General features: G+C 43.3%; 1 protein-coding gene across 2 annotated transcripts in view; it reads left to right on the top strand.

Annotated features, from left to right (window-relative positions):
• The first annotated feature begins 927 nt into the window (after positions 1-927).
• Positions 928-24,673, top strand: part of Znf292 (zinc finger protein 292) — a 75,120-nt gene continuing 51,374 nt past the window's right edge. Inside the window, exon 1 of one of the 2 annotated variants that reach the window (XM_051161533.1) lies at positions 928-1,113. In XM_051161533.1, coding sequence (XP_051017490.1) covers positions 928-1,113 — 186 coding nt within the window. Of the gene's footprint in view, positions 1,114-14,666; positions 14,939-24,673 lie in introns of those variants that run through there. The other variant, XM_051161541.1, reaches the window with a different exon arrangement.

Genomic DNA, 24,673 nt, shown 5'->3' with positions numbered 1-24,673 from the left:
ACGGTGGACTGGCTGCTCCTTACCAAACACGTGTCTTGCTATTAGCTTATGAAATTTATGGTTAAGCATTTTGATTTTCCGAGCCCAACCACCCGACCTTTGAAATTTTGTTTCTTTTAGGGACTCATATGTCATGGGCTGGAGGAGAAAATACTATGTAGCCAACGATGAACTTTTGAACCTCCCGCCTCCGCACCCACGCCTCCACCAAGTGCTCCTGAGATTCCGACGGTGCACACAACACAGAGCCCTCTTCTACAATCCTAACGTCTTCCAGAATAAAATACGGTTTCGAAGGCCACTGGTTTGCAGCACCAAGGGTGGAGGAGAGGATGCTATTGGTATTTACTTATTGACATTCGTGTTTTTTTCACTTCAGCATCCTTAATAGTGTCTTTTCCTTGACCTACTTTCAAGAACCTGCATTAGGTGTTGATTCTTGTAGCCGTCTTAAACTATGGCGAAACAGATTTATTTTTAGAAAAGCTTTTGCGCCTTGAAAACACCACCACCACCAACCCCTCGGAGCTTGGCCAACTCATCATTTCGGTCTGTTCGAATCCTCGCCAAACTATTATTCTCTTGTGTTCGCTTAGCGGGTTTTCCAGAATGAGAACCAAACCTCGTTCTCTTCTGACCCGATTGTTTGCTTTGTGGCCTCCAACACCTAGGGTGCTTGCTTCCAGGGGGCGACATTCTTGGGAAGGTTGCAGAGACCCAGGGCGAGCACCCCGGCACGCTCAGCTGTGCACTCGTCCCCGGGACCGCGGGCGCTGGCGAAGCCTCAGCTCGCCGCAGCACCCCGGCCACCGGGGCCTTTTGTACGTGCGCCCAGGCGTGCCAGCGCGCCCGGCACGTGACCCCGCCGAACGTGGCATTGTGTTATCACGTGACCCAGGTGCGTACGCGACGGAGCGGGCTGCGAAGATGGCGGACGACGAGGCCGAGCAGGAGCGCCTGAGCGGCGGCGGCGGCGGAGGCGGCGGCGGCGGCGGCTGCGCGGCGGAGCTGCGGCGCCTGGGCGAGCGGCTGCAGGAGCTGGAGCGGCGGCTGTGCGAGAGCCGGGAGCCCGCGGTGGAGGCCGCCGCCGCCTACTGCCGGCAGCTGTGCCAGGTGAGCCCCTCCCCCCTCCGCGGGGCCTCGGCGCCGGAGCGCGGGCGGTCCGCGCCTTTGTGTTCCGCGGCCCCGGGGCTGGGCCGGACGGCCTCGGGCGGGATCCGTGCACGCTCCCCTCCCCCGCCCCTCCGCCCCTCCCGGGAGCTGCGCCGCGAGCACGGGGGCTGGCGGTCGCGCGGCGGGCCCCGGGTCCTGGCCGGTGCGCGCAGTCGCCCAGCCTTTGTTGCTGGGTTAGGCTCCGACCGGAGGGTCTTTGTTGATGTTTCCGAGCCAATCCCGCCGGACCTGCGAGCTGGGAGTGGCGGCGTACGCCGCTGCGGCCGTTGCTGGTGGCTGCTCGCTGGTGCAGAGGAGCTGTCACCGTTCCATGGTCGGCTGTCCCCTGGGGGCGGCTTTTCCAGTGCGGGTTTCTCCTTTACGTTCCGCAAGAGTGGGATTTCCGGCCCCCCGCACCCCCCACCCTTCAACCCCCACCCCCACATTTCTTGGGTTCTTTTCCTGTTGGGTGTCTTAGTTGACAAGGGATTGGTGCGTGGGTCAGTCTCAGACCTTTCCATTCTTTTTCTTGCCCAAGGACGTTGCTTTTCAGCAGCATGTTCTAACTAGGGTTTTGGATGTTAGTAGCAATTCGCTTATGATAGAAATCAGAGTTTGAGTCCACAGGTCTTAACCACGACTCCCCAGTTAACGTGTGAAACTCCCAAGGCGCTGCTGCTTGCTATGGAGAAAATTGATAACATTGCCTAGTTGAGGAGGAAATGGGCGTGTTTTTTTTTTTTTTTTTTTTAAACCTTAAGGGTGAACCTAATGGATGTGTCATTGTTGAGGTTTTTGTTTTAGAAACACTGAGGTTTGAACAATGGTGGAACATTTTAAGATTTCAGAGTTGCACTTTCACTTGCTAGTCTCCAGATTCTGAAATCTATCTTCCTAGTGTATCTGATCGCATACAGTAGAATCTCTTGCTGTATGCACTTTATGTCCATGTTTTATTTGGTGGTTGTTCATTTAAAAAGAATTTTCTAGGATCTAGGGTGACTTGTCAGAAAGTTCATCAGGCACAGTGTCATAGGTCTGGAGGCAACCTAATAGAGTCATTGTTTTAAACCTTAGTAGTAAACACTTTTTGAAATTTGCTATTTCCTCTGCCCTGAAAGTACCCACTCATCCTTATTTGATCCTTATATTGAAAAACTCATATTAAACCCGAGAAATTATTTTAGTATAACCTACAAATAAGAAGGCTTTCATTTATAAGTGGAATCCACTTTTTGGGATTTGTTTGTTAAGTGGAGCCCACTTTGGGGGGGAGGTGATGTTTGTTTTGACAGTCTTACTGTGTAATCCTGGCTGGCATTGAATTTTGGGTAGTCCTACCTCTCCATCCCAAGTGCTGGGCTTACAGAATTGTACCACCACAGCCTTTTAACCTGTGGGGGAAAATAATAAAGTCTACTTTAGTTTGGGAGAATTTCTTAGTAGAGCCCAGCGATGGTTTTAAGGATTCATAATACTGGGGAAAAGTGAAGTCTCAAGCAATAAAGACTATGGGGCTCTTTTTCTTTTTGGTAATTGATATAAAAGTATCAGTGTGTGTGTGTGTGTGTGTGTGTGTGTGTGTGTGTGTGTGTGTGTAAAATGGTACTAGGGATTTAGCTGAGGGCATCTAGTGTGCTAGGTAACATCACCGGTTTTTAAGTTACTCTTTTTTACTTTTTTGGCTTTTCAAGACAAGGTTTCTTTGTCTAGGAACTCACTCTGTAGGCCAGGCTGGCCTTGAACTCAGAGATCTCCCAGATTCTGCCTCTTCCAGTCAGTGCTGGGATGAAAGGCATGCACCACCACTGCCCAGCCTTAAAGGTACTTTTTATTTTATTTTACGGCTTTTCAAGGCAGGGTTTCTCTGTGTAGCCTTGGCTATCCTAGACTCTCTTTGCAGACCAATTTTCTGTATTGGTTTTATTAAGTGATAAATCTTTTGTTTTGTTTTGTTTTTTTATTTTTTGAGACAGGGTTTCTCTGTGTAGCCTTGGCCATCCTGGACTCACTTTGTAGACCAGGCTGGCCTCGAACTCACAGCGATCCGCCTGCCTCTGCCTCCCGAGTGCTGGGATTAAAGGCGTGCGCCACCATTCCTGGCTTGATAAATCTTAAAGTACATAAATCATTTATTATTTTGCCAACAAAAATCAAATAATAACAAAATAATTGCTAGTGGTTTGCAAAAATCCAAAATTATAATAATAATAAATTATAATTCATATTGAGGACAGTTTTATGTAGCTTCAAACTCAGTGGAAGATGACCTTAAATCTTTGCTTTTCCTGTCACCGTCTCACCAGTACTGGATTACAAGTGTGTCCCATGATACTGGGTTTTATCCCAGGGTCAAACCTCGTGTCTCCGGGTGCTAGGCATGTACCATAAAGGCTGATTTGTGCTCCCCACCCCCAAATGATTAAGTATAAAAGTGACCTATTGAATTGGTGCACAGCTCTAATCCTGAATTTGAGGGGCTGAGGCAGGCAGGTGGGATTTGAGGCCACGTAGGGCTACACAGTGATGAGTTCCAGATTATAGCTAAGGCAGAAGAGAGGGCTGGCGGCTGGGCTCCAACTCAGATGTGTCTGGACATCTACCTTAGTTAGCATGGGATTTAACGTTAGAAGTAGGAGAAGCTAGAAACTGCGTGTTGTTTTCTAAATCTGGATCACAATTCTACCTTATCTACATCTTACTCCTGTAGAACTGGGCTGTTCACATGGTTCAAAAAAGGCAGGATAATTAAACTTCTCTCAGTCACTGGATCTCAGAGCTAATACTCTGTCAGCATTGAGGCTCATTGTTGTAAAGTTCTCACTTTTTGTTTATTTATTTAGAGATTGTTCTGTTAAGTGTGTGTGTGTGTGTGTGTGTGTGTGTGTGTGTGTGTGACTGTGCATGTGCCACAGCACTCAGAGGGGAGGTGAGCTTGTAGGAGTCAGTTCTCTCCTACCTTGTGAGTTCTTGTGAGATCAAACTCAGCCTTTTACTGGCTGAGCCATCTTGCTAGTCCTATTTTTATTTATATATTATTTAAAAATACTTTTAAAGGCCTCTCTTTACCTTACATGTATTTGCTTTGCCTGCGTTTATGTGTGTGTATCAGTGTGTGTCCGATGCCCTCAGAAGCCTGAGGAAAGTGTTAAATCCTTTGGATTTTCCGAGGGTCTCTTATGGCCAGCTGAGTAACAATCCAAGGGAGGCAGGAAATTATTTTGGTTCAGCAGGACTAAATAGCTGGTATTGGTTTAAACTTTGGGACTGACTCCAAGTAGTTTATTTTAGACATATTTAAGCACAGCACAGTTTTATGAAAAGTTTCCTGGTGGTGCTCAGTTTAATTCCATGTATACAGTAAAGTTTAAGATGAGGTTGCATTTAAACTCTTTGTACATAGGACACCTTTCGTAAAGATAGGCTCTATAGATTGGCAAGCTCACTGGAGGACTCTGGGAAGGCGGGCAGGCGTGGTGATGCATTCTTTTAATCTCAGCGCTTGGGAGGCAGAGGCAGGCTTATCTCTGTGAGTTTGAGTACAGCCTGGTCTACAAAGTGAGTTAACAGGGGAGGATTTGGTGTGGTCTTGGTACACAGATAGTGCAAAGATCACCTGACATTACCCCTCTTCCTTCTGGGTAGGTGACAGGTTGTGTATGCAGCATCTCTTCCACTGAAGGACCAACCCTGTGTGTTTAACACTCCTTCCCTTGGTGCTTGTCTGTGATGATAAGGACCTACAGGACCTGAGTTGCAGACAGTTGTTAACCCGTATGTGGTTGCTGGGAGTCTACCACAGGCCTTCACGAGCAACAGGAGTCCATTTCTGCAGCCATGTTGTAATCTTTAAGTTGCTGTTGTTGTTGTAGTATGTTTGTGTGTGCGTGTGTATGATGGTCAGGCGACTGCCTTCAAGATTGGACTGTACCTCCCAGTGGGATCTAGGATCAGTTTCATATCATCAGGTTGGTACGGCAAGAAGCATCTTTACCTGTAGAGCAATACTGACAGCCCTACATTCTAAGCTAAGCCAGGTCCTCACATTCTAGAATCTGAGGCAAGAAGATTGACACTAGGCCAGCCTGGTGAACCTGTCTCAGAACAACAACAAAACCTAGTAATGAAGCCGGGCGTGGTGGCGCACGCCTTTAATCCCAGCGCTCGGGAGGCAGAGGCAGGCGGATCGCTGTGAGTTCCAGGCCAGCCTGGTCTACAAAGTGAGTCCAGGACAGCCAAGGCTACACAGAGAAACTCTGTCTTGAAAACCAAAACCAAAACCAAAACCAAACCCCAATAATAAAATGCAATTACCATTTTTCCTTTTCTTTTCCCTTTCTCTTTTTTTCTTCCTTTTCCTTTCATCTTTAAACAAACAAACCTTTAATCCCAGCACTGGGGAGGCAGAGGCAGGCAGATCGATGTCAGTTCGAGGCCAGCCTGGTCTACAAAGTGAGTCCAGGACAGTCAAGGCTACACAGAGAAACTCTGTTTCGGAAAACAAAACAACAACAAAAAAATAAAAATGTACTCAGGCTGGCCTTGATCTTCCTGTCTCTGCCTGCTCTAAGTGCTGGAATGTACATAGGTACCAGCATGGTTGGCTTTCTTTCTGTCTTGACTCTAAGTAATTGCACATGTGTTTGGGACAGTATGTTACTGTTGTGCTTGTGTGCATTCTGTAATGATTGAGTCGGGGTAATTGACAGCTCTATTCAAAACACCAATAATTTCTTTGTGATGAAGCTATTCTATATTTCTGATTCTAGCTAGCTATCTTTCAAAAACACTTAGACAATTCCTGTTACTCTAACATGTAATGGAGCATTCTATTCCTAATTGTAACTTTGCAGTATTAAAAAAAATATTTATTTATTATTATGTATACAGTGCTATGCGTGCATGTATGTCTGCGTGCCGGAAGAGGGCACTAGATCTCATTATAGGTGGTTGTGAGCCACTGTGTGGGTGCGGAAATTGAACTCAGGACCTCTGGAAGAGCAGACAGTGCTCTTAACTGCTGAGCCATCTCTCCAGCCCCAACTTTGCACTATTAAATACGTTCTGTTTGTCCTCTCTTTCCCCAGTCTCTGGTTCCACAGTTCTGATTCTGTATGCCTGAAGTTATTTTATGTTTCCGCGTTGGGTGTGTTTAACTGAACTTCATGTCTCTAGTCAGCCCATGTTTTTGCATTATCATCCAGCTGAATTCCCAGCGTTCTCATTGTGGATTTACTTGTTATTTTCCTGATAATTACTGAAGCTCAGATTTTTTTTGTCGTTGTGTTTTTTGTTTGTTTGTTTTCAGTGTTTTGAGACAGGGTTTCTCTATGTAACAGAACCCTGGCTGCCCCGGACTGTTTTGTAGACTCAGCTGGCCTCGAGATCCACCTGTCTCTGCCTGCCAAGTGGAAGGATTAAAGGTGTCGCTACACCCAGCTTCAGGATTTTTTGTTTTTAATATGCATCCTTCTGAGAAGATTCTGGGTTCTTTGTTTGTTTTTTGACCATTTATTTTTAATTCTTTTTAAAAAACTTACTTAATTTTACTTTATGTGCATTGGTATGAGGGTGTCAGATCCCCTGGAACTAGAGTTACAGACAATTAGTTGCGAGCGGCCATGTGGTTGCTGGGAATTGAACCCAGGTCCTTTAGGAAGAACAGACAGTGCTCTTAACCACTGAGCCATCTCTCCACCCCCTTTTTGATCATTTATGAGTTAGATTATTTTTAGTTGTTGTTTTTTCTTTTTTTTTTTCTTTTTTGTTTGAATTGCTTATATTCTGGATCTGAACCCCTTGTTAGAAGTATAGCTTGTAAACCTCTTCCCTCTTCATCCAGCAGGCTCTTCATCTTGTTCCTCTCCTGTACAGAAGGTCTGCAAAGGCTCTTAGCTCACTGGATCACCAGGCACCTAATTTTGCTTTTAGGTTATATCCAAAATGGCCTTGCCCAGTCTTGTTGTTGTTGTCGTTGTCGTCGTTGTTGTTGTTGTTGTTCTTCTTCTTCTTCAAGGCAGGGTTTCTCTGGACTCACTTTGTAGACCAGGCTGGCCTCGAACTCACAGCAATCTGCCTGCCTCTGCCTCCTGAGTGCTGGGATTAAAGGTGTGCACCACCACGCCCGGCTTTGCCCAGTCTTTTTTATACTGAAATCTTTAATCGGTTTTGAGTTCTTTCGTATATAGTGAGAGTAAGGAGCCGGCTTGGCTTTTCTCCTTACGGATGTTGGATTGCCCTGCTTCCTGTGCTGAAGACAGTGTTCTTTCCTAGGGTCTTTTTTTCTCCTTACGGATGTTGGGTTGCCCTGCTTCCTGTGCTGAAGACAGTGTTCTTTCCTAGGGTCTTTTTTTCTCCTTACGGATGTTGGGTTACCCTGCTTCCTGTGCTGAAGACAGTGTTCTTTCCTAGGGTCTTTTTTTCTCCTTACGGATGTTGGGTTGCCCTGCTTCCTGTGCTGAAGACAGTGTTCTTTCCTAGGGTCTTTTTTTCTCCTTACGGATGTTGGGTTGCCCTGCTTCCTGTGCTGAAGACAGTGTTCTTTCCTAGGGTCTTTTTTTCTCCTTACGGATGTTGGATTGCCCTGCTTCCTGTGCTGAAGACAGTGTTCTTTCCTAGGGTCTTTTTTTGACTCCTTATAGAACATCAGTTAACTGTAGATGTGAGAGCTAAAAGTGAATTTGTTTAAATTTTGAATTCTTAGCTCAGTGGGAGGTGGGCTGGGGAATACAGAGAACACACAGCTGAGGCCTTGCTTGTGACCCCTAGTTGACCTGGAAGGCCCTGGCCACTGTGCCATTCTCCCTGCTGTGCAGGTGTGGAGAGGCAGACCCTCAAGGTTCACTTGCTGGGAGGACCGCAGAGTAGTGGACTGTGGGCAAATGAGAGCCTGTTGCAGATATTTATGTTTCCTGTTTTTTGAAAGTTAGCTTAAAATAATTTTTATGCAACTGTATAATTTAATTATATTACATATTTTTCTTAACACTGCCTTACAATGAGATCATGAGATTTCCAGGCATAATCTCTTGATGTTGTTTTTGCATAATTTTTCTAGTTACTAACGTAAAACGCTGTCTAGATGGTTCCTTTTGAGTGCTTTGCTCTGCTGAGCTAGTACAGACTGTACTCTTGCTGATTGCTTATATTATGGGTCAGGTGACAATGGGTATGCTTCCTTGTTTCAAGTACTTACAGTCTCTGAAAGACAGATAAGTGATTTTAAATGCGATTTGTATTTTTAATTTCTTTCTTTCTTTTTTTTCTTTTTTCTTTTCTTTTTTGGTTTTTCGAGACAGGGTTTTTCTGCGTAGCCTTGGCTGTCCCGGACTCACTTTGTAGACCAGGCTGGCCTTGAACTCACAGTGATCTACCTGCTTCTGCCTCCTGAGTGTTGGGATTAAAGGAGTGCATGCCCATGCATGGCCTGTATTTTTAATTTCTAAGATGAATACAGTATAATGGAAAGTTATTTGCTTGGAAATTTAAATAGAAACATTCCAGCAGGGTTCTTAAAGGCACTTTAAGATAATTATTCCCAAAAAAGAAGCGAATTTAGTAGTTCAGCGGCGGTTTGTCTGTGTATGTTTGCTAACAACAGTGCATCACTGAGCTACAACCCCTCCTAACCTCTGTTTTAAAGGTTGAATTGGAGTTTTAAATTTGTGTCATTCAAATACACACACACACACACACCGTTTTCCTCATTCTAATGACTTGGGCTTTGTTTTTATTTTTTGTTTTGCTGAGACAGGGTTTCTCTTGTGTATCCCTGGCTGTCCTATACTCACTTTGTAGACCAGGCTGACCTTAAACTCACAGCGATCCACCTGCCTCTGCCAGCTTAAATAAGCACTTAAAAAAAAGATTTATTATTATGTATACAGTGTTCTACCTGCATGTACACCTGCAGCTTAGAAGGGGCATCAGATCACATTATGTTGTGAGCCACCATGTGGTTGCTGAGAATTGCTCTCAGGACCTCTGGAAGAGCCACTTCATTGTGACTGTCAGATGTCAGGACATTGTGTACCATTAAATAACAAAATACTCAGAATTGAAACTAGGGCCTCCTGCCATCTAAGCCAGCATTCTACCGCTGAGCCATGTCCCTAGTCCTTTCCTTTTGTATTTTAAAAAATTAATTAATTTATTATTATGTATTCAGTGCTCTGTCTGCGTGTACACCTACCTGCTTGCCAGAAGAGGGCATCAGATCACATTACAGATGGTGTGAGCCACCATGTAGTTGCTGGGAATTGAACTCAGGACCTCTGGAAGAGCAGTCAGCGCTCTTAACCTCTGAGCCATCTCTCCAGTTCTCTCCTTTTGTCTTTTGTGAGAAAGTCTTGCTAAATCGGCCTCTGGGGCCTAGAACTGTGCTTGCTTTCTTTTAAAGATTACCTCCGTGGGGTGTGGGGTGGGTAGAGAGCAGGCGTGCGTGCAGAGCTTGAGGACAGCTTGTGATAGGAGTCTCCTTTTGCCCTGTGGCTTCCAGTAGTGAACTAAGGTGTCAGGCTTGAAAGTAAGCTCCTTTACCACTGGACTAGACCTTGAACTTTTAATCCTGTTTCACACCCTTCACCCAACTCCCCAGCAACTGTGGTTTCAAACCTGTGTCACCAGGCCTACCAAAGATTCGTTTTATCATTAGCTCGCTGTTTTTTATTGAAAACGTCTACTATGTATGTAAGTATCGCAAAGGACTACCTGAAGTATGAAATAAGCTGTACCAACAGCAACAAAACTGCCTTGTGATGCATTTCTCAGGATGGATTCTTGTTATTAAGCAACACATGATTGTGCATGGAAATGGATAACACAAATATTCAGACCCCAAAAGATACATAAAAACTTGATCTTTCAGTTTGTCTCCTTCGTGTGTGTGTGTGTGTGTGTGTGTGTGTGTGTGTGTGTGTGTGATGTACACACATGTATCTGTTCATTTTTGTGCAGATCTTCGTTAAAGGTAACACACTCTGCCTTGTGCCTTGCTTTTGTTTCTGTTGTTTTGCTGTGCTTGCAAGCACTTTACCACTGAGCTACCCCCAGCCTTGTGTTGTTTTCTGTGTCTTCATTTCACTCAGAAACTATATTGTCTAGATAATTTCATAGCAAATCATATAAGTCTTTGGGTTTGTGTTTTAAAACTACACAGGAATTGGGTATAATGATTAACCTTTGTAGTCTCAACACTCAGTGTAAACTATGATGTGAAATCCTGCCCCCCAACTCCCCCCCCCAAAAAAAAAAACCCAAAGAGCCGGGCGTGGTGGCACACGCCTTTAATCCCAGCACTCAGGAGGCAGAGGCTGGCAGATCTCTGAGTTTGAGGGCAAACTGGCCTACAAAGTGAGTTCAAGACAGCCAGGGCTACACAGGGAAACCCTGTCTCAAACCCACCGCCAAACAAGAACAACAAAACAAAAACAAAAATCTCAACAACAAACAACAAAACTCTGCCTGATAATTGTGGCCTGGGATTGTGTCTAATTAGGTAATTATTGGTAGATATTTTGGAGACTAAGCTATTACTTATTAAATTTGTTTTGATTATTTCTGTGTGTTTGGGTGTTCTGCGTGCATGTGTGTATGTGTATCGCGTGCTTCCCTGGTACCTGTGGAGCCCGGAAGAGAGCACTGGACTCCTGGGATGTAACTCAGTTGCAGAGTACTTAACTAGCAGGACCAAAGCTTTACTCTGTAATTTCTAGAAATGTAAGGGCAACATGTTTGAAACTGCATAAGCATGTTCCTTAAAAAGCCAGCCTAATTTTGATGATTAGAGGCTGTTTCAATTCGAAGAACACATTAAATCAGAATATAAGATGGCTTCCTTCTTAATTAGTGATAATTACTTTAGGTATTGAGGGAGTAATAGGCCATTTAAATTTTAAAAACTTAAATAATGCTCATGGGAAATGCTTTAAATGTTCATAATTAGTGTGGTTTTGCATGCTGAAGACATTGAGTCCCACTTTCTATGTTATTTTTTACATTCTTTAAGTTTGTTTGTACCTTTGTGACCTCTTTCTTTAGTCTTCCTCTTACCCGATGAACATACACAGCAAATTGAGCTACTATTGATACTTTCAAGGGATATTTGACTGTTTAAGATGTTTTGAGAGAGATTTTAGAGACTAACTGTGGTGGCGCAGGCCTTTAATCCCAGCACAGGGGAGGCAAAGGCAAGTGGATCCCTGAGTTTGAGGCCAACCTAGGCTACAAAGCAAGTCCAGGACAGCCAAGGCTATGCAGAGAAACCCTGTCTTGGAGAGATTCCCTGCATTCTCATCCATGCTTTTATCTTGTCTTGCCTGGTTGGTCTGTTCTCACCTTCCCTCCTTCCTGCCCTCTATCCCCTGCCGCAGCTCAGCCCTGGCGCTCAGCTCTCTGCTCTGCCCCAAAGCTACATTCCAGTCTGAACCAGTCAGTAGCAGAACAACACCCGATTCATTTCTGTGTTGCTGCTACCCACTTTGACAGAAAGCACTCTTCCTGGAAACATCCTCATCGACAGAGCCAGGACAGCCTGTCATAGCAAAATACCACACCCCTCACTTTACAGCCATTTGCACTGCTACTCCTCAAGTCAAGAAGCCACAGGCAGCCGTGTGCTGCAGCCCACAACTTTTTAAAAAAAATTTTTTATTAATTTATTCTTGTTACATCTCAATGTTTATCCCATCCCTTGTATCCTCCCATTCTTCCCGCCCCCCCCCATTTTCCTATTATTCCCCTCCCCTATGACTGTTCCTGAGGGGGATTACCTCCCCCTGTATATGCTCATAGGGTATCAAGTCTCTTCTTGGCAACCTGCTGTCCTTCCTCTGAGTGCCACCAGGTCTCCCCCTCCAGGGGACATGGTCAAATGTGAGGCACCAGAGTATGTGAGAAAGTCATATCCCATTCTCCACTCAAGTGTGGAGACTGTTCTGACTGTTGGCTAGATCTGTGTAGGGGCTTAAAGTTTACCGCCTGTATTGTCCTTGGCTGGTGCCTTAGTTTGAGCGGGACCCCTGGGCCCCAGCTCACAACTTTTAATCCTAGCACTTAGGAGGCAGAGGTAGGCAGATCTCTGTAGGCCAGCCTGATCTATAGAGCTAGTTCAAGGACAGCCAGGACTACACAGATAAACTCTGGGGGTGGAGTGGGGCGTGGAGAAGAAGCCACAGGCACAGGTCTTGTGATGGCTAATATTGTCAACTTGTAGAATCACCAGTGAAATAAATAAATACCTGCAGGGCTTATCTTGATTAGGTGGGAAGACCTGCTTGTCAGTTCATTTTATCCCAGCAGAAGAAACAAAGATTTCTCATGTGATGATGTGAAGGTTGTGAGGTGTAAGGCCAGCTTTAAGAAATACCAAGTGAAATTTAGAAGCTGACCATATATGGTACTTGGAAACACTGGCTGCTTTGAGGCAAGAGTAGTTACCATCTCTCCATCCCCAGTAAAGGACGGTAGTTTGTGTGACTCTATGGAAGAGGAGAACCATCTGTGTGCATATGCACACAAACTCCCAAAACAGAGTTGTGAAGGTCAGCCTCTGGTTTATGGTACAGCCGTGTTGTTAGGCGCTTGATAGGTTTAACATTGACAAAATCTGGGAAAGCCAAGTGGAAATGTCTGGAGATGAAGGCAACGTAGAATGCGTTGGAGGTCAACCTCGTGTCAGCTCTGATACTCTATCAGAAGTAAAACTGGCTATAATAGTTTGGGGAGACCCTGAAGGGAAATGTGGGTGGAGGCTCTTCTATCTATCATAGAACCAGACAGTTTTCTGGTTATGATTCTGAAAGCGAGAAGTTTGATGGAGAACTGCATTTTGGATTAGTGTGTTGCTGATTATATGTGATATGTAATGGAAGATGAAAAAGCACTTATAAGAAATAGTTCAGCATATAAAACAAGTAACTCCTGACGTGGAGGCGATGTAAGGACATTCTGTGCTGCCCGTCAAGGGAGTCCGGTCTGTGAGACGCCTAAAAGAGAAGTTAAAAGAAGTGCAGCTCTCTCCAAACGTGTCTTTCCCAAAAGAAGTATTGGGTAGCTCAAAGAAGGCAAGTGTCCTAGAATGCAGGAATGGGCTACTGGGAGCTAAACCAATTCCCATGAATTTTCTTCAGATAAAAATAATAAATCCAGGCCAAGTGTGATGGTGCACGCCTGTAATCCCAGCACTCTGGAGGCAGAGGCAGACGGATCACTGTGAGTTTGAGGCCAGCCTGGTCTACAAAGGGAGTCCAGGACAGCCAAGGCTACACAGAGAAACCTTGTCTGGAACAACAAAACAAGAAGCAAAAAAAAGATAAATCATTGGTCAAGCCGACATGGGGAAGAAAGGGAGGAAGTAGTTTATGGCTAGGCATAGTGGCGCATCCTTGGAGGTTGAGGCAGAAGGGCTAGTAACCCTAAAGACCCTTTTTACATATTTATAGCAACTTGTAATTAATGGTTTTGTGAAACTTTCCCACCTAAGTTTCTTTGTTGTTGTTGTTGGACCTAGATACAGTGAGCTAAAATGAATTATATTGTCTTTATTCACAAAAGCAAATACCGTTCCACATCACCGTGCCCTATACATGATATTTGTAGTTCATGGAACCCAGCCTTAATGTTAAGGAGAGGAAACTACCATGGTGCTTTTTCCTCACTTTAGTAGGTTTACAGTTATGCAGAATGGTTCTTAGTCATCAACGCCTAAAATTGTCAATGAGATATGAAATGAAATATTTCCATAACAGTTAATGTCTATTATGTTTTAGTGGGACCAGCCAGAAAGCAAAAACCAGTTAGTCTAAACTGACAGCCATACTTCAGCTCTTGAGGGTTGGGATCACAGGTGTGTGTCACTACACCCTTCTTGACATGCCTTTTTTTGTTTTTTTGTTTTGTTTTTTGAGACAGGGTTTCTGTGTGTAGCCTTGGCTATCCTGGACTTGCTTTGTAGATCAGGCTGGCCTTGAACTCACAGTGATCCGCCTGCCTCTTTTGCCTCCCGAGTGCTGGGATTACAGGTGTGCGCTACCACGCCCAGCCCTTTGACATGTCTTAGTAGTTCTCAGAGACAATAAAAATGAGAATATGTGTGTTTGTCTGTCCTTTTTTTTTTTTAAAGATAGGGTTTTGTTGTTGTTGTTTTGGTTTGTATATAGCTTTTTGTCCTGGAACCACTCTATAGATCAGGCTGACCCCGAACTCACAAATCCTCCTGCATGTGCCTGTGCCTGTACCTCCTGAGTGCTGGGATTGGATTAAAGGCGTGCACCACCACAGCCTTGCCAGCATGGCCTCCTTTGTGTTACTCTGTCATTGTCCTCTCTACTTAAGCCCTGACATTCCCCCCTTTCTTCCTTTATAGCACTTCCTTTCTCTGCTGCCCCTCTTTCCTTCCCCCTTTCCCAATGGTCTCTTTCTACTCTTCTGGCCTCTACATTTCCTTCAGGTATATTCCCTGAAACCTAACGATTAAGAGCTAGGATAGAGCTATGAGAGCGATCAGGTGACATTTGTCTTTCTGGGTCTGAGTTATGTCACTCAGTATATTGTATATTATTTTCCAGTGATATCTATTTATCAGCAGATTTCATTTTTCTTTACAGCTGAATAGAGTTTCATTGTGTACGTATGCCGCATTTTTATTACCCATTCATCAGTTGCTGGACACCTAGGCTCCTTCTCCAACTCACACTGTCTGTGCTATCATGCAAGCTGCCAAGAGAAAAAAGGTCTCACCAGTCCTGCCCAGCTATAGATCCTGGGGACTACTCAACTGCCTGGCAAGGTATGCCCAATAGTGCAATAGTGGCAGTAATATCTTGGGGTAACCAACAGATATCTGCTTGGACTTAAGGCCTGCTGAGTGATACACTTGGAACTGTACATGTACCCAAGACCAGCTCGAGAGGAGAACTTACTACTACCATTTACTTACGTTGATAAAGTACCGCTTTAATAAACTGCCTTCTAAGTACACACCTTGACACACGTAGATAATGGCACATCTCATATATCTAGAAGCTTCTTTTTTGTAAGAGATAAAGACTTATTACAGAAAACCTCCTAATAGGTGCACAACTGGAAGATCTATAAAAGTCTCTTAACTGTCTTAAGTACTAAAATTATGTATTAGCCTCTTGGTTTTGTTTTTTTTTTCTTTTGGTTTTTTTTGAGACTGAGTTTCTCTGTGTAGCCCTGGCTGTCCTGGACTCCCTTTGTAGACCAGGCTGGCCTCGAATTCATATCAATCTGCCTGCCTCTGCCTCCCAAGTGCTAGGATTAAAGGCGTGCGCCAGCACGCGCTATCTTCTGTGTTTTAACTTAAAGTCTCATAGATTTAAAAAACAAGAAGCGGCCGGATGTGGTGGCACATGCCTTTAATCCCAGCATTGGGGAGGCAAAGGCAGGCGGATCTTTGTGAGGTGAAGGCCAACTTGGTTTACAAAGCGAGTCTAGGACAGCCAGGGCTGTTACATAGAGAAAACTTGTCTGGAAAAATCAAAACTAAACCAACCAACCAAACAAACAAACATAAACTGAAAGTCAGTATCATTCTCACAATAAACATAGTGTATTCATAGGTAAATAAGTATTTCAGGAAAAAGATAAGAGAACAGAGCTAACAGTAGTTTGCAGCTGTTAACCCAAAAGTGAGATGATTAAACATTAAAAAAAATTTTTTTTTGTTGGAGACAAGCCTTGAACTTAGTTCATAATCTTGTTTCTATATCCTAAGTGCTTACCTGGTACAAACACTTAAAAATTTTTTTATTTAATGTACATTTGTGTTGTTGTTGTTGTTGTTGTGTGTGTGTGTGGGAAGATGGGGAGAGATCTCCTGGAACTGGAGTTAAAGACAGTTGTGAGCTGTGAGTTGTGGCAATATGGGTACTGGGAATTGAACCCAGGTCTTTTGGAAGAGCAGCCAGTGCTCTTAACCACTGAACCATCTATCCAGTCCCTGCTGTAAATATTTTTAAATTCTTTTATTAAAATTAGCTGTTAGAATGGCAGTTTTGTCTTCATTTAACCTTTTTAATATTATGATCAGAATTTAAGTTTAATACATGAGTAGGCTATTAACATTGATTATTTTGGGAAGTTTACTTTGTTTTAAAGCAAATGAAATATATGATTTATACATGAACTTAATAAGGAGCTTTTAAACATACTATTGGTGCTATAACTAAGGTATGGGGTATTTCCCTAGCATGTGTAAAGCCTTGGATTTAATCCCCAGTATAACAAAGAGAAAACTAGTTGTGGTTGTTTGAAGGAGCATGGCTCTTATGGGCCCCTGTGTCTGAGTACTTGGTCCTAAGTGGAAGTGTCGAGGAAGGATTTAGGAGGTGTGGACTCACTCTTGGTTTGAGGTTTCAACTGACTCAGGCTGTTTTGAAGTAGCTCTCTACTTTCTTGTTTGTGGTTCCTGTTGCTATGCCTTCTCTCTGCCATCATGGACTCTAATCCTCTCTTACCATAAGCAAAATTAAATTAATGCTTCCTTTATAAGATGCATTGATCGTGGAATTTTAATAGAACAGTAGAAAATAAGCCAAGATAGTACTCTGTCAGACTGATAATCTAGGAATCAAAGCATGAAATCATGTCTTTTGACAGGTGCTTTTCCACCAAGGTGTAACCCCTGCTCTTTATGAGTGCTCTATTTGCATGTACACCTGCAGGCCAGAAGAGGGCACCAAATCTCAGTATAGATGATTGTGAGCCACCATGTAGTTGCTGGGAATTGAACTCAGGATCTCTGGAAGAGCAGCCAGTGCTCTTAGCCACTGAGCCATCTCTTCAGCGTGCTGCTTTTATTTTTGAGACAGGGTCTCTCCGTGTAACTTGCTTGTCCAGGACTTCCTTTGTAGACCAGGCTGGCCTTGAGCTCAGAGATTCGCTTGCCTCTGTCTCCCGAGTGCTGGGATTAAAGGAGGGAGGGTGCAACCGTGCCTGGCTTCCCTGCTCTTATTTTAAAACAACAATTTTGTTACTTCTAAATTTGAAAAAAAAAAAAAAAAAAAAGGTGATGCTCTATGGCACCGTGAGTTCCCGTATGTTTGTAGGTCCAGTTTCCCTCTTTTCCTTCTTTGTGTGATAGAATCTTACTTCATAGCCCAACTAAGCTGGAACCCACTGTGTAATCCACAGAGCCTCAAATCCTGAAAAATTCTTCTTTAGCCACCATGTCTGGAAATCTTTCTGGTTTTTTTGAGATAGGGTTTCTCTGTGTAGCCATTGACTGTCCTGGACTTGCTTTGTAGACCAGACTGGCCTTGAACTCACAGCGACCCACCTACCTGCCTTTGTTTCCCTAGTGCTGGGATTAAAAGTGTGCACCACCACACTTGGCTAATGTGTGGCTTTTTAAGTGCACACACCCACCCCACCATCACCTCCTCCTCCGTTTATTTGTTTATTTATTTTTTTGTGCGTGTGTGTTTAATTGTCTGTATGTGCACTACATGCATTCAGGTGCTAGTGGAGGCCAGAAGAGGGCATCAGACCCCTAGAACTGGAATTAGGGGTGCTTGTGAACCCACTTGGTGTGGGTTCTGGGAACCAAACCAGAATCCTCTGCAAGGGCAGAAAGTTTTCTTTCTGGTTTTTCCAGACAGGGTTTCACTGTGTATCCTTGGCTGTCCTGGACTTGCTTTGTAGACCAGGCTGGCCTCGAACTCACAGAGATCCGCCTGCCTCTGCCTCCCTAGTGCTGGGATTAAAGGTGTGCCCCAGCACTGCCTGTTTTAGAAAGTACTTTCAACCATTAAGCTCCTTATTAGATTATTATTACTACTATTATTGTTGTTTTAAACAAGAGTGTCATGTAGTCCAGGCTCTAGCTCACTATGTAGCAGACGATGGCTTTGAACTCCTGTTTCTCCTGCATCCACCAGTGTGTGTGTGTGTGTGTGTGTGTGCGCGCGCGCGCATGTTACTACACCCAGTTTTCCATATTTTGTGTATATGTTTATCTGTATGTGTATTCAGACTATAGATTGATATTGGATGTCTTCAGTTACTTACCTACCTTTTTTTTTTTTTTTTTTTTTTTTTGACATTTCAGAAAGATTTTATTTCCAAATTAAGACTTGTAAGAAACAGAGCCATGTGCCCCCCCTTGCTTCTAGCTTCTGGCTGAGACTGAAAAGTCTGGTACAACAAGCCATACTGAACTCATTTAGAAACAGTCACAAGAACAAAAAGCAACCATAAAGACCTCAGGGAGGAAAGAAAAGAGCGTGGGTCTTTGACAACATCTCTGCTGCTGCTACACAGGCACCGGATCACCTAGAATCTTAAATGGAACTTACAAATTGTTCAGTGGCTTCTTAGATCCTCCCCGGAGCTTAACTACAAATCTGATTCCATGATTTCCATGAACAGGACAACACCAGAATGTGGCCACCGTTCAGTGACACATTCTCTCACGCCTAAGACAAAGCGTTCATTAGACTGTTCTTAAATTATATGGTGTTAAGCTTTATCATTTGCCATGAAGTTCATAGCACAGTTTAATTATCCATTTCCATGGGAGGACATTAAGTTCAGTTACCACCAAGACAGGACAGTCTTTGGTTATGTAGAAACAGGTAAGTGTAAACTGGCACCATTCTCAACAGTTTTTTTTTTTTTTTTTTTTTTTTTTTTTTTTAAGATTTATTTATTATGTATACAGTGCTCTGCTTGCATTACACCTGCCTGCCAGAAGAGGGCATCAGATCACTGATGGTTGTGAGCCACCATGTGGTTGCTGGGACTTGAACTCAGGACCTCCAGAGGAGCAGTCAGTGCTTAACCCCTGAGTCCCTCAACATACTTTTTTTGTAACCTGTGTAGTAGGTATTACCAAATAGAATGTAACAGGACCAGTAATCAACACTGTAACACTTACACTGCATCAAAGAAGAATGGTTTTATACACACACACACACACACACACACACACACACACACACACACATTCTTATAGCTGGATTCTAGATTATTCTAATAAATTTAATATACTACACTGCTCCGCTTATAAACTGATCAGTAATGAAAGATATGTATGCACATGTAAAGTTTATATATATATATATACACACACACGTGGTGTGTGCGCATAATATTTAGTATACACACTAGATCACAGTAACCTCAACTAGGTGGCTTCGGGGAAACACAGGTGGAATATGAGACACAGACTAAAACATGTAATAAGGACTTGGTTGGTTAAGATTTAAATTTGAGCACACTGTATTATTTAGTACATCTCTAGCCATATGAATTTCTCTGTGACTTTTAGGACTCAGGTTTATATAATCAACTTAAACCCAATGAAAAAGAAAACAATTGAACCAGCAATGGTTCAAATCGCTTTTTTTTTTCCTGGAAAAAAAATTAAACAAAATTCCAACGTACTTGTTACAAAGACATTTAAAATATCTTAAAATAGTAGTACTTTAAACTTTTAATTTTTGTACCCTCATAATATAGAACCAAAGATAGAAAACATTCAATATTGAATTCTAAAATGAATATTTATGAAATATAACTAATAAGCAATAATTAAAAGCTAGCCATAACTCTATGCTTTAAAAGAAAGATTTGTTTTATGTGTATGAATTTCCCCTACGTGTATGTATGTAAACCATGTACACGCCCTGTGCCCTCAAGTCAAAAGCATCACATCCATCCTCTGAACTGGAGTGATGGATAGCTGTGAGCCATCCTGTAGGTGCTGGGAACTGAATCTAGGTCTTCTGTAATAGCAGACCCATGCTCTTAACAGGTGAGCCGTCTCTTCTACTTAATGTTTCAAAGAGATAAAAAAGAGCTGTAGCTGAGGCAGATAGCTTCTGAGTGTAATACCAGCACACAGAAGGCTGAGGCAGGATCACAGACTCCAGCTAGTCTGGAGTCCAATGACCCTGTCTCCAAAGTAAATAAAAGGAAGTGAAGCCAGGCGGTGGTGGCGCACACCTTTAATCTCAGCACTCAGGAGGCAGAGACAGATGGATTGCTGTGAGTTCGAGGCCAGCCTGGTCTACAAAGCAAATCCAGATCAGCCAAGGCTACACAGAGAAACCCTGTATGGAAAACAAACAAACAAACAAACAAAAAAACAAAAACAAAAAAACAAAAAAGAAAGAAAGAAAGAAAATGAGAGAGAGGGCAGGGAGGTGGTAGCCAATGCTAAAAATCTGAAATCCTTAAGTTATGTAAGGCTTTCAAAGACAACCATGCTATTGCTTCCTTTTTACTGTAGTCAATTGAAATATTCTAACACAGGATAAACTCCCAGATAAACAGAAATCACTAGGATAAACAAACAGATATGTAATTTTACTGACATATATTGGTCAAATTGCTTTCCCAAAGTGGTTTCTCATTTCATCAAAGCTTGAGGTCATCTTTCTAGCAAAAAGCGGTCTATACTGAAGGGTGACCTTGCACTTCTGCCTCCACTTCCTGAGTGCATGCTGAGTGCTGCGGATCAAATGCAGCTCCCCCATGACAGTGAGCTCTACACCAGCTGAGCTGTGTGTCCACCCCTATATCTCCTTTGCTGACAATTGGAAAGTTTGTTTAATATTATCAAATTTACCTTTTGTTCATTACCAACTTTTTGGTTTGCTGTTGTTGAGACAGATTGTGCTATGCTGCCCAGGCTGGGTTCAAATTCCCTATCACCCTGCCACAGAGTAGCTGGAATGACAGCTCATATTGAATATCACTGCATCTAGATCCATCACCAGCTTTATACTTACCTGGGTTGCTAAGTCTCCACTAGCAACAGTCTCAGACTCCAACACCTTTGTTCAAAACTTTACTGTGTATGTGAGCAAGCATATACAGAGTCAGGTATTGCCTTTTACATGGTTTGCTTTGCCTTAATTCTGTATTTTTCTATTTTAAGTTAGCTAGACAATTTAACAACTGGTGATGTATTTATGGGAAAAAAAAGTTTGCCTATCCCATATAAGGTTTTGACTTTGCTCTGTACCATAAATACAATAAAATAATTTCAAATAATTTAAAGTATTAAATTTATAATTTTGGCATATGAGTGTATAATTTTAATTATTACCCATTTGTTTACCCATTCACACTAGTGGTAAGGATAAGGAAGTTTTGTTTTGTTTTGGTTTTGGTTTTTCGAAACAGGGTTTCTCTTTAGTCCTGACTGTCCTGGACCAGGCTAGCCTCGAACTCACAGAGATCCACCTCCATCCTTCACAGGCGTGCACCACCATGCCCAGCTAACAGCTTTCTTATCCATCCAACCACACCACTGTTGGACTAAGACTTCTTCTCTATTAGCCTACCCCACGCCCCAGTCTCTGCCTCTGAAGTGTGGCCATGATTAAAACCCCTTTCCTGGTTTTTACCATTTGGTCTTTGGGACTGGTGTACCTGCTTTTTGGAGCCCCCCAGAGTCAAAACTCTAGCCTAGGACACTAGTAACAGTTCCAGTCATATTTACCAAGTACTTTGGACTTTCCTTGTGATTTTCATTTTAAAGATTTATTTATTTTATTTTGTGTGTATTTTGCCTGATATATGTATGTATGTGTACCATATGCACACAGTGGTACTGGAGTTACAGATGGTTGTGAGCTGCCCTGTGGGTGCCGAGAACCAAACCTAGGTCTTCCTCAAGAGCAGCTTTGCTCTTAACTGATGAGCCATCTATCTGTTTTGAACTTAGCTCATAGCTCAGTTTTAGCTCCTCTGTCGTCTATGCCAGTGTCACATTGTCTTAGTTCCTGCCTGTAGCTATCAATTGATTCTTGGTATCTGTTTACGTCAAGTGTTCTTACTTGGCTCTTCAAAATTGTTTTAACTTGTTTGTGTGGAATTAACAAGCAGCTGTCAAATTCTGTTTTTAAAAAAAATCCCAGGAGAGTTTCATTAGCAATACTTTGAATTTTTTGTTTTGTTTTGTTTTCTTGATTTTGTTTTTTGTTTTTTTATGTTCAATTATTACAGTTCATCTGGTAGGAAGATACTCTAATGATTCTCTTCTGTTCTCTTCAGTAATAACAGGAAAGACTATGACTTGAGTTTCATACCTGGGCTGGAGAGATGGCTCAGCAGTTAAGAACACTGTCTGCTCTTCAAGAGGTTCTGAGTTCAATTCCTGACAACTACATATTGATTGACTCAACCATCTAGACTGGGATCTGATGTCCTCTTCTGGTGTGCAGGTGTACATGCAGACAGAGCACTCATATACATAAAATAAATCTTTAAAAAAGTATCATACCTATTAAAAAGTTGTTATTTAGTGTATGAATATTGCAGTAAATATGCTAGCTTGTGAAAGTGGACATTACAAGTGAAGTGTGTATCAGAGGAATGCAGTTTAAGTTTGATGGTAGAAGGAGTGCTTTGAAATGGATCCAAAAATGTATGGACAAGTATCTTAATTACTTCTCTAATGCCATGAATAAACACAGTCACTAAGACAGTTTATAATGTAAAGCATTTAATTGGAGCCTTGCTCACAGAGGGTGAGTCCATCAGCATCATTGTGTGGACCATGGCAGCAGGCAGGCATGGCGCTGTAGCAGTAGCTGAGAGTTCACATCTGATGTCAGGGCATAAAGAAGAGAGGAGGCTTGTTGTAAATGGCACCCTCAGTGACACCCCTCCTCCAAGACCACACCTCCTAATCCTTAGCAAGTAGTTCCACCAAACTGAGGCCCAAGCATTAAACAAGAGGGCCCCTGCGACTGCATGACTATGGATCTAGACATGTCCCTCAGCAGCAGCACAGCCTGGGACTTCACCATGGCCTCAGGGGCAGGGCTGGTTACTCACAACAGGCTGCTCCTCTCCACCCTTGCGTCTCCAGTTCCATCTCTTCATCCTACCCAAACTATTCTGCTTCTCTTCCTCCCATCTCTCCAGCTCGCACTTGTACCTTGCAGTGGTTCCTGCTACAGTGGACTATGTGGCTGGCAGTCCTCGGGTGCCCTCCTCTGCTGGCACTATGTGGCATGGCAGCAAGTGTGCCTCTAGGTGTCTACAGCCCTGTGTCGGCAGGCAGATCCCGGGATGTCTTCTTTTTCCTGTGCTGTGTTGCCTGGCTGGCAGCAGGCCTCTAGGTGTCTACAGCTCCCCTCCTCTCTCAATTAAAGTTCGAATTCTTGTTAGGATTTCATTTTTACTATTTAAAGTTTTTATTCCTTTGTTACACTGAGTTGTTTTTTGCCATCTTGTTTGAATTCTCCATGTTGGAAGGTTTTTGTTTGTTTTGTTTTTTGGCTTTTCCAGGCAGGGTTTCTTTGTGTAGCCCTGGCTGTCCTGGATTCACTTTGTGGACCAGACTAGCCTCAAACATAGGGATACACATGCCTCTGCCTGGGATTATAGGCGTGTACTATCATGCCCGTCTTAGAAGCTTTTCTTAAATGTCAAGTGGTCCCTGGGTGTCCACATTTAAAGGTACATCAACACTAACGAGCTTATTCTGAGCTGCAAGCCTGGCTGTGGGTTCTTTTTTTGTTTTTGTTCTGTAAGTTTTACCAAAACAGGATCCAGTGGTCCTGGCCCCCTTCAGTCTTTCTTTGAGTCCCAGGAAAGGCCCAAGAATTACAAGTTCTGCAGTGAGATTGGAGCTGTTTCTCTTTGTCGTGGAATGTTGACTTAATACTGGGAAAATAAGAGGTGCTTCCTTTCAGCCTTGTCCAAACACATGTTAGACTCCCTGCTGGGGATGACAGGAGCCCTGTCCTGCCTGGTCTCTTCACTGTAGAAGATGAGGAACAAAATAAGGGCGACTTGGCTGATGAGTAAACTCTTTAGATTCCTTTCACTTAACTCTTCTCCACCCTTATTTCCAGAGGTACTTAGTGCTCCCAGTTCTTGAGTCCTTTGGTGATTTTACAGCCAGCGCTTTCTGTTTGGTGTTGTGTTTTGAAACAGGTTCTTACTTTATAGCCCAAGCTGGTCTCAAACTTACTCAGTTCCTGCCTCTACTTTTGAGTCCCAGTTGTTGGTTTGACAAGTACACATCACCATAGTGATTTCACTTTTTGTTCTTATTACATACTGTCTCTCTGTCTGTCTGTCTGTCTGTCTGCTGTCTGTCTTGTGTGTATGCCACATGTACAGAGGAAAACTTTCAGGAGCTTCTCTCCTTCCATCATTGGGTCCCAGGGATCAAACTCAGGTTGTCAGGCCTGAGCCATCTCACCAGTTCCTGTTTTTTTAGACCTAAAATTTCCTGAGAAGTCATATTTTTTCCTTTGAGTGTTAATATTCCATATACTGTCTTAGTCACTCTATTGTTGGGAGACACAATTAAATGATTAGGGCATTTAATTGAGGGCTGGCTTAGTCCATTGTCATGGTGGGGAGCATGGTGGTGGCACACAAGCAGACATGGTGGTGGTGAAGTAGCTGAGCGTTTACATCCCGATCCACAGGCAGCAGTAAGGGAGAGAACTGGCCTTAGCATGGACTTCTGAAACCTCAAGGCCCACCCCAGAGACACACTTCTTCCAAGGCTGTACCTCCCAGCCTT

Source organism: Acomys russatus, chromosome 2, assembly GCF_903995435.1.
Source record: "Acomys russatus chromosome 2, mAcoRus1.1, whole genome shotgun sequence".
In the NCBI taxonomy this organism is placed as follows: domain Eukaryota; kingdom Metazoa; phylum Chordata; class Mammalia; order Rodentia; family Muridae; genus Acomys; species Acomys russatus.
Note: the sequence above shows the minus strand (reverse complement) of the source record. Positions and strands in the feature narration are given on the sequence as shown.